Raw genomic sequence first — 17,525 nt, forward strand, 5'->3', positions numbered from 1 at the left:
TATGTGAGAGAGAGGGTGTGTGTGCGTGTGCGAGTGTATGTGAGAGAGAGGGTGTGTATGCGTGTGCGAGTGTATGTGAGAGAGAGGGTGTGTGTACGTGTGCGAGTGTATGTGAGAGAGAGGGTGTGTGTGCGTGTGTGAGTGTGTGAGTGTATGTGTGAGGGAGGGTGTGTGTGCGTGTACATGGCTGCTTGTACTAGCCCGGACTTTTCCCTTTCCATAGAGGTTGCTCAGATAGATACCATGCTGCCGTTTAACATGGAGACAGGATACTGACTCCGACCCGACCAGTCCTTGTATTATCCCCTCAATGCCGAACGTCAGGCAGGGTAACAACAAGTACCATCTTATAACGTCTTTTGGTTTGATTGATTGTTTGTTTCTTGTTTAATTCCGCACTCAGCAATATTCCAGCTGTATGACGTGGGTCTGCAAATCGTTGAGTCTGGACCAGACATGATTCATATCATGTGCATCGATCCACGAAATTATGATACGATGATATGCATCAGACAATTCAGCGAGCCTGACCAACCGATCCCGTAAGTCGCCTCTTACGACAGGCATGGGTTGCTGAAGACCTATTCTTTACGGGTATGAAGCTTCTTGGGATGGAACCACGGATCTTTCTACTAGACCATGGAGGCGGTATGTGAAACATCAATGACAGCTGGGTCACCGCCGAGATGCAAAGTGCCATGTTAACACGCAGTGGGTAGAGAATACTTAGAACTTGAAGAGAGATGTCCAACACACCCAGGAGTTGAGCTGGGATGTGACCACTCTTCGGGAACTTGTCCTTGCCGTAGGTGGCGATGAGTTTCGTCCTGACATAGGCGTGGAGCTGTTGGTAGAGAGGCTTCAGCTGCACCAGGAGCGCCTCCATGTCGTCCTCAAAGCCGGGAGTCTCATAGGAAGACCGCCAGAACTGTCCCGTGTCGCTGAAACCTGACATCAAGAATGTACACTCAGACCGAGGTTCTACCATGCTGCCTTTCATTTAATAGAGAGATACACTCGCAATGTTATGTTGTCTGTGAACACCGTTTACATTCAAAAACGCTTTGTATGTATACAAATTTAACATTGAGAAACGAGCTGGCCTTATTGTCTGTATATTCAGTTCTTTATTTCGTACAGATGGAGGCGCCTCAATCGGCCCATGGTACATAACCTTATACAGTATTCAGCTAAGTCCAGTTACACTTTATAACACTGCGTTGAGCTTGCAGATCACAATAATATTACAAATGTTATATTTGGGATAGCACTTTCTAAGTACAGATTCTCGTACTTTTTTGGGTTGAGACCCATCCAGGATTCGAATACTCACTGCCAGAGTGAGGCACCTTATCGCCAGCACACAAAGTCAGCGATCTAACCAACTCAGCAACCGAGGCTTCCACAAAAATGAAAGTCCTAAAACTGGTAGTCTAGATCACGTACTTTGCTACCCCTACGTGAAGGCGTGGATGATTTGACCTCTAGGAATCTTTTACAAGCAAGTGTGTGTACAGCTTCTATTTCTTTAATATCATCCGAACCCCATATTTCACTACCATGCAGCAACATGGGAACAACCTTTGCATCAAAAAGTTTGAAAAATAGTGCAGAAGGAATCGGTTTATATATCACAAGTGATTTAACGATAGAAAACAGTATCCTGTATCGTATGTATACTTACTTTGCATACAACGTCGTCTGATATAACATGTACCCTGACCAAACTTAAAACTATCGTGTAGTAATAACATTATTTTATAAAATTAAAAATAGCGAGTATAGTCTCAGGTCGCGCCGTGTTCAGGTTTAGAGTTACCGTCAGCCTGGACACCCTCGTTGCTGAGCTGGACGAACTCCTGGTACAGGGGCTTGAGCTGGGGCCCCGCCGCATCCCTCCATCCCTTCCACACATTGGTCAGGACGTCGTAGTCTCGTGATTGCGCAAATATCCGGGTTATTTCTGACGTACAGACAAGGTCATATGATGTAATCTTGGCGTTCATTTGCACAATCAGATTGTAGGTATGTGAAGGGCTGAATAAAGTACTATCGTTCCTGGGCTGCATAGCTGAAGTCTAAATGTCCAGGGACTGTCACAGTGGCATTAACATCCGAGTGTGCCTAGACTTAACATGCTTGTGATCGTAGGATCGTGTGTGTGTGTGTGTGTGTGTGTGTGTGTGTGTGTGTGTGTGTGTGTGTGTGTGTGTGTGTGTGTGTGTGTGTGTGTGTGTGTGTGTGTGTGTGTGTGTGTGTTATTTGGTCCTATACTTTATAAACATCAATGTTCCTGAGTTGTATAAAAGTGAGTTTTATGAGACACTGACGAATATGACTTGGCGGGGCTTAACATAGAGATACTTTACGTATATTCATTAAGTAAATTCATAGCACAATATTAAAGACAATTTATATATTCAAAAAGGCTGAGTCTTGCTGCCCTACAAATTATATATATGCCATAGTGTTAGTCGAGCTGCGAAACCATGTCTGTGTGAACGTACCCAGCTCCAGGTCTGACATAACGCCGCTGACATTCACCTTGGCCGTGCTGAACAGTCCCTCCATCCGTGACTCCAGCTCACTCAGCTTTAACACAGAACAGATGTAGCGTTAACCCCTTACGAAAGCCTACTGATGCCACTTTGGTACCATAAAATCAATATTTTAAATCGAAAGTTCTCGTTACTTCAATAATGTTCTCGTTACTTCGACTTTTTCTCTCTTTACTTTGATTTTATTTCAAAAACTTGAAATTTCGATTTTTCTCTCGTTACGTCGATTATTTTCTCGTTATTTCAATTATTTTCTCGAGATTTCGAGTTTTTTTTCTCGTTTCTTCGAATATTTTATCGTTATTTTAAGTTTATTTTTAAAAACTCGAAATTTCGAAATTTTCACTAGAATATGGGTTGGAGCGAGGATATCCTTGAACGGGCATGCAGTCAAACTCTCTGCCTTCTTCCACTGTAGGCTAAAACGCCGAGTTCAAGATTGAAGGGTCTAAAAGAAGCATCATTTCTGTATTTATACGTGCTAGGGGGCTTTGTCAGGAACGTGGAAGTAGTTCACGTCATTCCGAGAATACAATCTTATGAAGGAAAGTCAAAATGTGTCGTTCACACACTTATGAACGTCATATGACCGACCTCTCGTCCAAATGGACAAACCGTATATCGTGCAAACTTCACATTAAAAAGTATATATATATATAATCATGACTAAACAAGCAAACCAAAGAGTAAAAATATGAACAAAGACGCACGCTATCGCAGCCTGATTACAGCAAGCAGCAAGACTGACCATTGCAACCTGGGCCAATGTAGTCGTTTTTTACGACAAACACACGGTACTTGTGTTAAAGCTGACAGAAAAACAGGTCGCCAACAGCTGGTTGTTTATTTTCAAATAGGAATTTTATAAAACCTGAATTAACTATACCCTATACAAGTGAGATCCACTGACCCGCTTGATCTTGTCGGGGTCTGAGAGCGCGGTGGTGCCGCTCACTGAGCTCAGGTTGAACTGTCTCCTCAGTCCCTCGTCCTGAAAGTTTTCCCAGTCGTACATCTTCACCCTCCTTGTTATCTTCTTGTCGAAATCTGTCTCCTTCAGGCTCTCGTCCACCTGCAGCCAAACACACACTGTGGGACACAGCCAGACATAATATTATGCGTGTAGATACCGTCGGAACTGGTAGAGATGGATATACCGTCGGAACTGGTAGAGATGTACGACGGTATGTACATCTCTATCAAATTCGACGGTATGAAATCTCTCTCAGTTCCGACGGTACGTACATCTCTAACAGTTCCGAGGGTACGTACATCTCTAGCAGTTTCGACGGTATGTCCATCTCCCTCAGTTCCGACGGTATATCCATCTCTATCAGTTCCGACGGTATGTCGACTGATAGAGATGGATATACAGTCGGAACTGATAAAGATGGACATACCTTCGGAACTGATAAAGATGGATATACAGACGGAACTGATAGAGGTTACAACTCGTCGAATTTGATAGAGATGTACATACCGTCGGAACGTATAGAGATTACATACCGTCGAATTTGATAGAGATGTAAATACCGTCCGAAATGACAGAGATTACATACCGTCGGAACTGATAGAGATGGTTATACCGTCGGAACTGATAGAGATGGATATACCGTCCGAACTGATAGAGATGAACATACCGTCGGAACTGATAGAGATGGACATACCGTCGGAACTGATAGAGATTACATACCGTCGGAACTGACAGAGATGGACATACCGTCGGAAATGATACACCAATTACCTCGGTGTTCCTTTAAGTGTCTTGTGTGATCAGATATAATTCTGTCTAACTATCTTGTTTAATCAGAGATAGTTGTGTCTTACTTCCAACTGTCTTCTGTAGTCAGTGATGTTGTGTCGGACCTAAAATTGTCTGTTCTAATCAGTGATGATTGTGTCGTACCCCCAATTGTCTGTTGTACTCAGTGATGATTGTGTCCTATCTCTAACTGATTTTTTTAATGAGTAATGGTTGTGTCGTACTACCAAGTCTATGTTGCAATTAGGACCGCCTCCGTGGTCTAGTGGTAGAGCGTCCGTCCGGAAAGCGGAAGGTCCAGGGTTCGATCCCGGGCCGCGTCATACAAAAAGACGTTAAAAGATTGTACTTGTTGTTACCCTGTCTGGCGCTCGGCATTAAGGGGCTAAAACAAGGACTGGTCGGCTCGGAGTCAGTATACTGTGTCTGAGTGAGTTATTCATGTTAAACTGCGTCATGGTATCTCAGTGAGCTAGCACTATAAATCGGCATCAGTCCGGACTAGTACAAGCAGCCACACACACACATACACGTGCATGCACGTCGCTATATAAGTGCAATAATCTTGGACGCGACGTTAAACCCAATTTCACCTCACCTCACCTGTTGCAATTAGCGTTAATTGTGTCGTACCACTAACTGACTGTTGTAATCAGTGATGTTTGTGTTGTAAGTCCAGCTGGCCTCTGAGCTCCTATAAATGACCACCATAGCCTCCTTGTCACACTCCTCCATGAACTGTCTCGCCGACGTAACATCTGTGATCTTGCCGGAAGGATTTGGACATATATCTGTCCAGCCCGGGTCGTCCTCCGTCGCCGACAGGGCGTTCTTCTCTTTCAGCAATGTTGTGAGAGGCTGGAAGTACTCCATGAGGGCGCTGGCGTCCATCTTCCGCTGTCCCGTCATCACCTGCATCGCTTCCTGCCAGGGTTTCGACGACCCCATTTCCAGCATGGATCTAATAAACAAAGGTGGCTGACTCGATGTGCCTGTATACACACTCTTTCAACTCTTTCACACACACACGCACGCACACACACACACACCACTCTTTCTCACTCACACACTGCACCCTCTCCCTCGTGCTCGCACACGCACGCACGCACGCACGCACGCACGCACGCACGCACGCACGCACGCACGCACGCACGCATTAAGACTTTTCATTTGTGCAAAGATTCAGGTTCATGTTTTCGTTGACTGTTCGTGTAATTTTAAGTTACTCTTGTGGCATCTCTTAAAATAATTGTTCGTTATTGACGATGGGTAGAGTGTGAGATCGTGTGTGAACCTGAGTTTGTCTCCGGCGTCTTTAGACTGGTAGATGTCACATCTATGTAGAGGACCTGTCTGCTTGGCTGCCTGGCACAGCGCCTTGTGGAACTGGAACTGGATGACGAAACTCACGAAGTATCTGGAGAATAACGACCACCAGTGTAATCATTATAATAATAAATAATATTTCCCATTCACATTATTTTCACAGCTATTTTACCAAATGTAATTTGTTTCGGCGGATAATCTAGACTGGTTATTCTTCTTGCATTGACAATTTATATTATAGATATTAATTATATTACTTGTGAAAAGATCAGTTTTAGCTACGCCACAAGATGAGAAAAACAGCGCATTTGGCAACTGTCGTTAAATATCCTCTAAATATACGCTTTATATGGTTAAAGCGTTCGCTCGTCACCCCGAAGACACGGGTTCGCATCCCGACATGGGTACAATGTGTGAAGCCTGTTTCTGGTGTCCCCCGCCGTGATAATGCTGGTATATTGCTTAAAGCGGCGTAAAACCATACTCACTCACTCACTCACTCACTCACTATACCTAATGTATGGTACATTTGCAGCAACGTGGTACTTGGCTCCAGGGTCAAAGTCCTCCTCTGAGCGGGCAACGGGTGGGGATATACCCTGGTACTTGCATCTGCAACGGTACCGGGATATAACGTGGTGTGGTTACGAAACACAGTGCTACATCAGACATGAATGCAGAAAAAGACTCATTTCAGAATCCAAGATATGGTATTACTTGAACATCAACAGTTTTCACCTTAAATCCCACCACTTCTTGTTATATTCTGTAGGTGGCGTCTCCCCACTGAACACACTCCACCGCCATTGGTCAATCAGGTAGCCGAACGGAAGGAAGGCGATCTTCTCAAGGGCAGTCTTCATCAAGAAGTTGAGGTCACTCTCTGCAAGATGTCGCAGGTTTACACATCTATAGGGCGTTTCATAGTCTCGATTGTAACGGTTGTCATGGAGACCCTTTATCATACCAACCTCAATCACAGAACGGTTCATTCCCTTCTGCGTAGTTCAGAATTTTAACAATAGCCGCGCCCATAAAATAATTCAGAATGAAGTGGTTCACGTTATCTTGATAAATACAATGTATCCCGCCTTGAAGGGAAATAAAATCCCTTTTACCCCGCCACGAAGAAAACAGGCTGCACGTGGACTTTACAGCGGAAGAATAAATAACCTATACCCCGTTTCGAAGCAGAAAGCCGCACGCTTTTTCCGCGACAATGATAGTCACGTGACATAGCACAAGTTAACCTCAGCCTAATTGAACAGCTGTTTTCTATCCATTTAAAAGCATTTGTTTTAATGTCACATTAAAACATGTCTGTCAAATAAATTCGTTGTAGAAGGGATCACTCGGGGTACATGGGGTTTTATGTGTACCTCATGAGGTTTTACACCACTCGTCCGGCTCGTGGCATTATACCTAACGCGGGATGCATAAAATTGCATGTACCCCGAGTGATCCTGCTGCAACTGATATCAGTCATTGTTAAGCGGGTGGTCGAGTGGTAAAAGCGGCGTCTTGTCACGCTGTCGATTCCCAGCACATATGCAGCCTATTCCTGGTGTCCACAGCAATGATAAGGCTGGAATAGTGCTAAAAGATGTGAAAAACATCAATATCACAGAAAATACTGATGCTTATGGAGATGCTGATGTCACAGAGACAAAGCTACCGTTGATAACTTTAAGTCCAGTTTAGATTCACACATACTGCTTACTTCTTCTTTAACGCCGTACTTAGCAATATTCCATTTATATCACTGCGACCCTAGCAAACCAGTGATTGATATTACGAGCACCGTCTGGGTACGATGACACGCAGTCAACCCTGAATCACCCAATTAATTTAGTCGCCTCTTAAGACAAACGTAAGTTGCTTGGGACCAATTGTAACCCCGAATCCCCAGGGTGTAGCTGCAGTTGAAGTTTAAGTCAGCCCCCTTGTGATGTATAGAACAAGGTTCTTTGGCGTGAAGAGTATACATTAGAGACTCACCGTCATCCTCGGGCCCAGGAGCCAACAGGTCAACTCGCCTGAGGTGCTTCGGTGTGGACGCGGACAGAGCCATTGTGTCACCGATAGCCTCGTGGAATCCTGCCATCAGAAGCAAAACAAGTTTGTTTACCTTCGCCGACACCTGATGTCACAACTGATTTTCAGGGATCCATTCATGTAATTGTCACCGTTACTTTGCCTTTTACACCAAACTGAATCTGTTTCGGTGGATAACGAGACTTGATATTCTCTGGCGTTGACATTTTAGATTAACATAAGCCACAAACCCCACAATATTTAATTTTACATTTAGAATAAGCCAACGATATTTAGAAATAAATGTTATAAAATTAAACCATGGTTCGCTCCTCCTCTGAAGATCCACGGCTGGCCTCTGTACTGGAGGTAGTACTCGATGTGTCCCATCTCGTGGTGGATGGTGATCAGGTCCTCCATAGTGATGTCCGTACACATCTTGATTCTAGTATACAGGATATATGATGTACATTCGCACGCGTTTCAGTGCAGTTCAACCAACATAAGTATACCAACTACCCAAAAGCAGTAGATCCATGTAAGGCAATATGTCTTTGCATTTGGTTCAGGGTTTAGCGGAAAATATTTGCTCAAATATGAAATAACAAAATGTTTAAAGATTCTACCTAAGGCAATAAAATAAAGAACATATTTTAAAGTTATCCTTCACAGTAAATCGATATGGGAAGAAAATGTACTTCAGCTTGTTATCAACTCCAAACAGCATGTTAGGCTGTGCAACCCTTAAACGATTGAACCAGACAATCCAATGATTGACATCATGAGCATCGATCCACACAATTGGAATACGATGACTTGGTTGATGCATGATGCATATCAAGATCCGTGGTAGAATAGGTCTTCAGCATCCTATGTTTGCCGTAAAAGGCGACTATGCGTGTCGTAAGAGGCGACTAACGGGATCCGGTGGTCAGGCTCGCTGACTTGGTTGATGCATGTCATCGTTTCCCAACTGGATTGTCTCGTCCAGACTCGATTATTTACAGACCGCCGTCTTATAGCTGGAATATTGCTGAGTGCGGCGTTAAACATCAAACAAACAAACAAAAGCATGTCATAGTATTCCAATTGCGTGGATCGATGGTCATGATGTCAATCACTGGATTGTCTGGTTCAGACTCGATTATTTACAGACCGCCGTCATACAGCTGGACTATTGCTGAGTGCAGCGCTAAACAACAAACAAACAAACTGTATGGGAAACTAAGGCAGCACCTGAAGTCCTTGGTGTTGCTCATGTCCCAGGCCGAGGCGTAGCACACCACGTCCCTCCCATCCTTCGGCTTCTCCAGCATGGAGTTGTCCCAGAACGTCTGGGGCATGGGGGTCAGGCCAATAGACTTGTAGAACGCCTCCGCAGTTTTGAACATGTCTATGGTCGTGAAGTTCTGGATGGATGATAACAGAACATGTAATCGCCTTTCTGGGGTCTCAAGGTGAGTGTGTGAGTTTGGTTTTAATGCCGTTTTGAACAGTATTACTGCTATATCCATGCGTGACAGCTTGATGTGAAAGTGATGCAGGTCTTACACGTTTACGACTTTGTTGAAACCCACTGACAGTCTTTAAACTGAGAAACATAACCAGGTCGAATCTGGGATTTGAAATAACGATCATAGGTTTCTGGTACGCATAAGGGACGCAACTCACAGCGAATGGCGACAAACATATAATGAAATTATCTTCCTTCTGAAAGGTACTAGTTACTGGAACGCAGTGGTGTACCCGTAAAAATGCGTATTAACCAGACAAACCAGTGGTTGAAAGCATGAGCACAAATGATACCGTCAGGTTACGGGGAAACAAAAAAGGCGTTAATCAACTTGTATTTAAAGACTCTGAATGGCTGTCTAAATGTGAAACTGAATGTGAAACCGAATGGGAATCTGAATGTGAAACAGAATGGCAGTCTGAATGTGAAACCGAATGGCAGTCCGAAAGTGAAACTGAATGTGAAACAGAATGGGAATCTGAATGTTAATCTGAATCCCAATAGCAGCGGGGTCACTGCCTTACCTTCACCTTGAGGGTAGGAGTGATGTCCACACTCTGCTTGTGTTTGAAGGGCTGCAACAAGTCGAACAGATCCTCCCACTCCTGGGCCCAGATGTTACCTGTAATGTACACACCTGTAGCTCTAGCGCATGTCGCTAAATACGTGATCTAAATACGTCACAAATATTTCCCTTTTTGCACACGACACCAGTATGTAGACTACGGGTTAATACTTACTCGCGGAAAGCCTCTTGACGCTACATACATGACTTAGAAGGGCTTGATGACTTTTGCATTTCAAATATACTCCTGGGTATGACCTATTGTTCAAATGACTCAGTGACCAATCAACACCATGAAGCTGCCCTAGCTTACCCAGTAGATGGGCTGGTATGTGTCCTGTGACAGGGAACTTGTCTTTGCCGTACACCTTCTTCAGTTCCCGCCTGACGTAGGTGTGCAGTTCCTGGTACAGCGGCTTCAGCTGGTCGAGGAGGTGCTCAAGGTCCTGCTGGAAGGTGGGGGTCTCGTACGACGAACGCCAGTACTCCCCCGTGTCGTTATAACCTGGAAGATACGGAAGGGAGAGAGCGCTTAGTGATTGTTATTTAGTGAGACAGTGAGTTGGGTTTAACGCCGCTTTGAACAGTACTCCAGTTATATCACGGCGTGTCAGCTTTATGTGGGAGGAAAGCCAAAGGTGACGCAGGTCTTAGACGTTTGCCAGTTTGGTGAAACCCATGAGACCCAAGGGTATGGTGCTGACATATTCGGACCGACGACCATAGTTTTCTGGCGTGCCCAAGGGCGCCTTAGACGACTGGGCCACAAGTGCCCCCCCCCCCCCCCCCCCCCCCCCCAAATTATTTTTGGGACTGCAGTGGGCACTGTCTCCAGCTATTTCAAGATGACCTGTCATTAAGCCTGGGACGAGCAAATCAAATTTAAAAGGATGAATAATGACCCATTATTAATGAACAGTTACTCCTTTTTCAAAGAAAGTTGACATTTTTATGATTGACAGAAATATCAGGTTCAAGGAGGAGAATCTCGGAAGTGTTTAAGTTGGATGATAGCTACATATAGGTATTTTGGACGGCCCGAAAAAGCGACAAGGGTGATTTCTTTCCATTTCAAGGGTAGGCTAAAATCTTAGTTGGTTGAACAAATAATTGGTTCTCTACAATATATCATGGGTACTTCTTCATCGTGTTAGGATAACCAATGACATAAGTATAATAATTGTAGCTCCGAGGTACCGATAATCCATTTATTGCTATAATAACATGCTAGATTCACTATTCTCGTGACATACTACTGTTGTGTGGTTGGTGTCGGCTCCTTCCTGGCCTGCAGTATTGTGGTAGTGAACGTAGACTGTTGCTACAGAAGTATTGAAGTACCTACCCAGTTCTCGGACTCCCTCGTTGCTGAGATTCACCAGCTGGGTGTACAGAGACTTCATCTTCTTTCCCGTGACGTCACGCCACTGCTTCCAGATGGCTTGCAACTCGTAATAGTCATGTGAATTTGCAAACTTCCGGGAGATTCCTGATAAACAGAAAATGATGACAAGGCACTGTATATTTGTAAACACTTACTAAACAGATTCGTGAAGTTTGTTTGATGGTAAAATAAAACCAATTTTAGTATATGGGGCAGAGAAGTGGGGATTCCAAGAAAGAGCTGATTGGATCCTAATTAAGATAGTCTATTGCTTGATTAGAGTAGATTACATTAATTAGGATCCAATCAGCTTGTCACAATGACTTTTATCATTTCAATCCTGATCCTATCTGTACATCTGACTTAATAGCCCGTCTGCTTCATTACCTGTGTGCTGTTTGTTATTACAACTGTACATCTGGTTTCATTACCCGTGTGCTTCATTACCCGTGTGCTTCATTACCCGTGTGCTTCATTACCCGTGTACTTCAATACCCGTGTGCTTCATTACCGTGTGCTTCATTACCCGTGTGCTTCATTACCCGTGTGCTTCAATACCCGTGTGCTTCATTACCGTGTGCTTCATTACCCGTGTGCTTCATTACCTGTGTGCTTCATTACCTGAGTGTCATTTATTATTCTGACTGTACATTTGGCTTCATTACCCATGTGCTTCATAACCTGTTTGCTATTTATTATTCTTACTGTACATCTGGCTTCATAACCCATGTGCTTCATAACCTGTTTGCTATTTATTATTCTTACTGTACATCTGGCTTCATAACCCATGTGCCTCATAACCTGTTTGCTATTTATTATTCTTACTGTACATCTGGCTTCATTACCCATGTGCTTCATAACCTGTTTGCTATTTATTATTCTTACTGTACATCTGGCTTCATAACCCATGTGCTTCATAACCTGTTTGCTATTTATTATTCTTACTGTACATTTGGCTTCATAACCCATGAGCTTCATAACCTGTTTGCTATTTATTATTCTTACTGTGCATTGGCTTCATCCAGTTATCTGTATGCTCCTTGTTATCTTTTACCTGATGTAGAAATGTTAATATGCTGCTCATCACAACATGTTATGCATATATACCTCCCACCACTTGGTTGTTGTCACTCCAGCTTCATAACGGTGTAAGAATCTAAACGTCGCCATATACAATAAACCAAAAGTTGTTATCAATGAAGTTGTACGTTTTCTTGACTTCTAATGATGTGTCAATCCTTAACAAGTGTGCTATGTTCGTGTCCGCAGTGTCAACATGCTCTTGATAATTAGTATATTATGTCATCTTCCACATAATTGCAACATATATATTTTATTAATGTAACAATTTTGTACATGGGCCAATGGCAAAAGAGAAATAAACTTTCTATTCACGCATGCACGTCGCTATATACTGAACTTGACATTAAACCCTATTTCACTTCATTTAAAATGAACTATATGACATTGAAGACAGCACTTGAGCGATGCCTGAATGCCCTGATGGCAGTCAGCCAAAATAAAGATGGCTCACCAGGTTCCAGATCGAGACAGTCGTCAGGTCGAGTCTTGTTGAGACACACCTTGCCCTTGCTGAAGATGCCCTCCATCTGAGCCTGGACTTCACTCAGCTACAACACAACACAGGGTATGACGATATGCAACACAAGGCCAGTTATCGTCAATACGCCACGGGTTTGCATACACTGCGTTCCCCCATTATCCGCGAATGCACACGGCCGCCATCTTGAAGATCCTGGTTTTATAGGTCTTCAGCATTCCTTGATTGTCATAAGAGACGACTGACGGGATCGAGTGGTCAGCCAACGCTGACTTGGTTGATGCATGTCATCGTATCCCGGTTGTGTACATCGATGCTCATGATGTCAATCACTGGATAGGTTATTTACAGCCCGGGGCAAACAAACGCATGGCCGATGTGCTGTGTTGCATGTCTGTTTTAGCCAAGTAATGAAATGAGACCGTGTTGTGTACTCACGGAAGTCAAATGTGCCTATTTAGTGCGAACCCTATAGTTGTTGGATACAGAGGCAATGTTGAGAGTAGAGGGCCTGCGGTTTGTGCTAAGTAATCTAAGCGTTTATTGGAAGGAGCACTCACTGGTGTCACACTCGTTGAAACCAGGGCGTGGCTTGATTTGTTGGTTACAATAGGTACCGCACTGCAAAGTGTTCCAACCCGTGAACTACTGAAGACGATATACGATGGACCTTCTCCTCTGGAAACCTTAGAAGGCCACATGGCCCCAATTCAAGGCAACGGTAGGATTCGTAAAATGCACGGAGTACGGCTGATTTGACTTCCATGATTTATAAACATTTCATTGCTCGACTTAAAAACAGACACGTTCGTTCGATTCCCGACATGGGTACAATGTTTGAAGCCCATTTCTGGTGTCACCCGCCGTGATATTGCTGGAATATTGCTAAAAGCGGCGTAAAACCATACTCACTCACTCTTGAATATTAACGGATAGAACATTTGATATGAAAGCTGATCTCATTACTGACTGTATTCAGTACGATAATTCACCCGGGACATTTGAGACAATCTGTTACATCAAAGCTTGCGGAGTGAGTCCATGTCCTCCAGACATGGAGATATCTAGGAGTGCCAGAACAGTACCTTCTTAATCTTCTTCTCGTCTTTGAGCGCGTCTGTGCCGATGTCTTTGATCATGTGCAGCTGCCTGGCTACGCTGGGGTCATGTTTGCTGGAGACGTCGTACGTGCTGGCAATTCCAGCCGCCTCCTTCGTGAACTGGGACCCCTTCACCTCCGCCTCCACCTGCAACACCAAGAAATGCCATCTCAATTTGGTCGTAAAGTATATTGCAGTGGGTACACAGGAGGGTACGAGATACGACACATATAAACACATGTCTTCTTTACTAACACAGCTGTAGAAACAAATAGTTTAGCATCCAAATGGGATGTCTGGGAAACCCTGATGTGTCTTAAACGGATCCTTTAAGACAGAGTCGTAGAAGATAGCCTTACACTCAACCTCAGAATCGATAGCCAAACTAAATTAGAGAGTTGCCATATCATTGACTGAATCTTAATTAAAATATCCAGCAAAATCAATCCTTTAGACTTTAGACCCCCCTCGGGGGCAGCAATAACAGGAACAAATGGCAGTGAGTAAATAATAAATATTGTTTTTAACATCCCACCTTTTATGAGAAGACGTTTAATGAATAGAAACTGCTGACAAAATCCCCCTCGCTCCAACCCCTTCCTCTTCACAAACACAACTTATGCATCACCTCATACAAACCCATACACGTGATCCCACATTCACTGCCGAATCTGTCTATAGATATATTGAATGAGTAAATGTCGTACGTCTGTCTCTACTTTATTCCACTACAATTATGGTATGACTGTTGGCCATGTGGTTAACAACACGACCAGCACTCCACGCCTCCAGAACACAATGTTACAACGGCTACAAGGTCAAACGTCAGGACCACCCTATCCACATTCGTAAGTGAATGTGTGTTGGTTTAACGCCTCTTTGAGCAATATTTCAGTTACTGGTACATCATGGCGTGCGACCTTAATGTGAAAGGAAGGATCACAGGTGTTGGGTATTTACCACTCTGATGAATCCCATGAGCACGGGTTGGTTCTTACAAACCAAGAAATATAATCAGGGTGAATCTGGGATTCACCTATAAAGACGCACACATCAGTGACGGCACTCTGCACAGCGAGTTGCATCCCTGGCCTTCGACGAATATCTTCACAAACCGTACGTCGCCGCCTCAGATGTGCATGGATTGTCGCCAGAAGACCCGCCAGACGTCCCACAGAAAACCACCGTCAAGCACGTCTACAGTGGTGCAGACAGCGTCTACGCTGGACGGCCATGCAGTGGGGACAAGTTCTATTCAAGTTCTATATACCTCAGCCACAGCGATGGACGGATTCGAGTGTACCGACGACGAGATGAACGTAACGTCAATCATTGTGTCATGGAAGAAGATCAGTTCGGGGGCGGCAGCGTTATGGTATGGGGTGGGATTATAGCAAGACAGAGGACCCGTTTGATAGTGGTAGAGGGATATCTCAATGGACAGCGCGACCGCGACGAGATCATCGGCCCTGTTGTCCTCCCGTTTTTTGCGTCGTCATGGCCCAGTCATTACCTTTTAACATTACAACGCCCGGCCTCATATTGATCGACGTGTTCAGGATTCCCTTCAACAAAACAACGTGAATGTCATCCCCTGGCCGGCTCGCTCCCCTGATCTCTCACCAATCGAGCACATGTTGGATGAGATGGATCGGCGCCTTCGACGTCAACCACGTGTTCCACAGTCACTCCAGGAACTTCGAAACATGCTGCAGCAGATATGGACAGATATCCCACAGGACTTTGTCCGACGCCTGGTCCATTCCATGAGACGAAGATGTGTTGCTTGCATCGCAACCAGAGGTGGACACACACGCTATTGATTTGTAAATTGACATTTTGGCTTGTTCATGTTTTTTTATTATGAAATCACGCATATTCTGAAGTCAGTATGGCAAATTCAACCATTTGAACACTCACAGGAATCTTTTATCTGTTGCACACCGAAATTGTTTCAGATTTGGTAAAAAAACATAACTTTGCATTAAATCCTATTCAATGTCACATGAACTTTTGTTCTTCAGTATATAATTGCTCCACTATTTTGCCTGGCGTTGACGTTTGAATTTACGTGGTAAAGTTGGACGAGTTAGTTATATACTGATTATCGATGGCGTTGACCTTTTGAATTAGACGACTGGGACAGCAGTGACACCCCTTCCCCGCCACCACCCCTTGATTAGAAAGTCTTTATGATAAACATGGGTAACTGGGGTCTTATTCTGCCCTGGAACCCCAATGCGAGCCTCAGGTAGATACAACCGCCTTCAGTTCATGTTCACTGACCCTCCTGTCCTGGTTGTAGTCCGTGATGTTTGTGTTGTACGTCCAGTCAGCCAGGGCGGCCTCGTGCTGCACTACCTGCACGTGGTCGTTGTATGTCTCTAGCCACGCCATCACATCCAGGCCTTCATTAACAGGGCAGTGCTCATCCCAACCAGTCTCCTGATTGGCATTCTGAACTTCTAGCCAATCAGATAGCGGCTTGAAATATTCCTTCAGTGCGCTCACGTTCATCTTGGCTTGACCTGTCAGCTGGGTCATAACTTCCGGCCAAGGTCTAGATGACCCCAGACGAAGAGCATCCCTGGAATATGAAGGATACTTGTTGAAGGTGGTGAATATGAACTGACAAACATCATGTGGTTGGGACAGGATGTTAGTGTCTTCGTGTTTATAGACTATGTCAAGTATATAGAGAACTTCACCAGAGTGTCTTTTCACTTCCAATGTATCAACACAAGTCGACACAAGTTTAAGTCTCCGAGGCTTATCGTGGAGGTTTAAACTTTCATTGATGAGTGTCAAACATTCTTAGACATTTTCATTTTGTAAACAGTGATAACCAGTGTCTTGAAAGTACAAAGTACAGCTAACCAGCTTCAGTGGGAGGGAGATTAGTGGTGTCTTTTGATTGTGACGTCATGGGAACTGAAGCGTCACAGTGGTCTGCAAAGCATTGTGATGCAATTTCTAAGGTGCTATCGCTAGATTTCACCCAAGCCATGTCGCATGTGGAAGCAGTGTGGAATGACAAAATCCATTGCCACAGTTATATTTTGGTATTTTTTCCAGAGGACGTAAAATTCAAACCAAAAATGGTGGCAACATATTGTGGTTTTTCTTGTGTCTCACGACTCTCGTGGATTAACAAGTTTGGAAGTCAGAATTATTATGGGAAATTCAAAAATACTTTTGGACGAAGTAAGCTGGACGAAAGGCAAACGTTTTTTTCAAATGCTAAGTGATTTTTCTCTGTTGGTGTCGAAACATTTTATGAATGGTTTCAATCAGCTATCGGTCGCGGATAATTAGTTCTGTTCATACTATTGCTTTATGGTATTGTATTACTATCATCTCTGAATCGAATGATAAATCGACTACGGTGACCTGAGTTTAGTGCCAGCAGCAGTGGACTGGTAGATGTCGCATCTGTGTAGTGGCCCAGTGTGTCCGGCGGCCTTGCACAGCGCCTCGTGGAACTGGAACTGGATGACGTAACTCACGAAGTATCTGGGCATCAACAAAAAAATATTTTGATAAAAGTCACATTATCCCATCTTAATGGTGTGTCCATGCTTTAACTGATCTTATAGCTAAAATGGATAGAATTATCAGTAAACGCCCGCGTGTTATCTGAAACCAGCGGGAAACTGTAACTTGATAATGGCCTCATTTTGCTTTACGACGTGCCATTATCACGCCCGTTGTTAGGTGACGTC

General features: G+C 44.1%; 1 protein-coding gene across 1 annotated transcript in view; it reads right to left on the reverse strand.

The window, feature by feature from the left end:
- The window catches only part of LOC124116103, a 64,317-nt gene that overhangs the window by 34,135 nt on the left and 12,657 nt on the right, over positions 1-17,525 (reverse strand). The window contains exons 12-29 of the mRNA XM_046477329.2: positions 17,194-17,316; positions 16,090-16,390; positions 13,789-13,950; positions 12,677-12,773; positions 11,104-11,247; positions 10,072-10,263; positions 9,718-9,815; positions 8,917-9,089; positions 8,001-8,125; positions 7,645-7,743; positions 6,385-6,529; positions 6,160-6,258; positions 5,615-5,737; positions 4,954-5,281; positions 3,469-3,630; positions 2,508-2,592; positions 1,820-1,963; positions 757-948 (exon numbers count right to left, since the gene is read on the reverse strand). Coding sequence (XP_046333285.2) covers positions 757-948; positions 1,820-1,963; positions 2,508-2,592; positions 3,469-3,630; positions 4,954-5,281; positions 5,615-5,737; positions 6,160-6,258; positions 6,385-6,529; positions 7,645-7,743; positions 8,001-8,125; positions 8,917-9,089; positions 9,718-9,815; positions 10,072-10,263; positions 11,104-11,247; positions 12,677-12,773; positions 13,789-13,950; positions 16,090-16,390; positions 17,194-17,316 — 2,792 coding nt within the window. The remainder of the gene's footprint in view (positions 1-756; positions 949-1,819; positions 1,964-2,507; positions 2,593-3,468; positions 3,631-4,953; positions 5,282-5,614; positions 5,738-6,159; positions 6,259-6,384; positions 6,530-7,644; positions 7,744-8,000; positions 8,126-8,916; positions 9,090-9,717; positions 9,816-10,071; positions 10,264-11,103; positions 11,248-12,676; positions 12,774-13,788; positions 13,951-16,089; positions 16,391-17,193; positions 17,317-17,525) is intronic.

The sequence above is a fragment of the Haliotis rufescens genome, unplaced genomic scaffold (assembly GCF_023055435.1).
Source record: "Haliotis rufescens isolate VD_foot unplaced genomic scaffold, xgHalRufe1.0.p SCAF_4, whole genome shotgun sequence".
Lineage (NCBI taxonomy): Eukaryota > Metazoa > Mollusca > Gastropoda > Lepetellida > Haliotidae > Haliotis > Haliotis rufescens.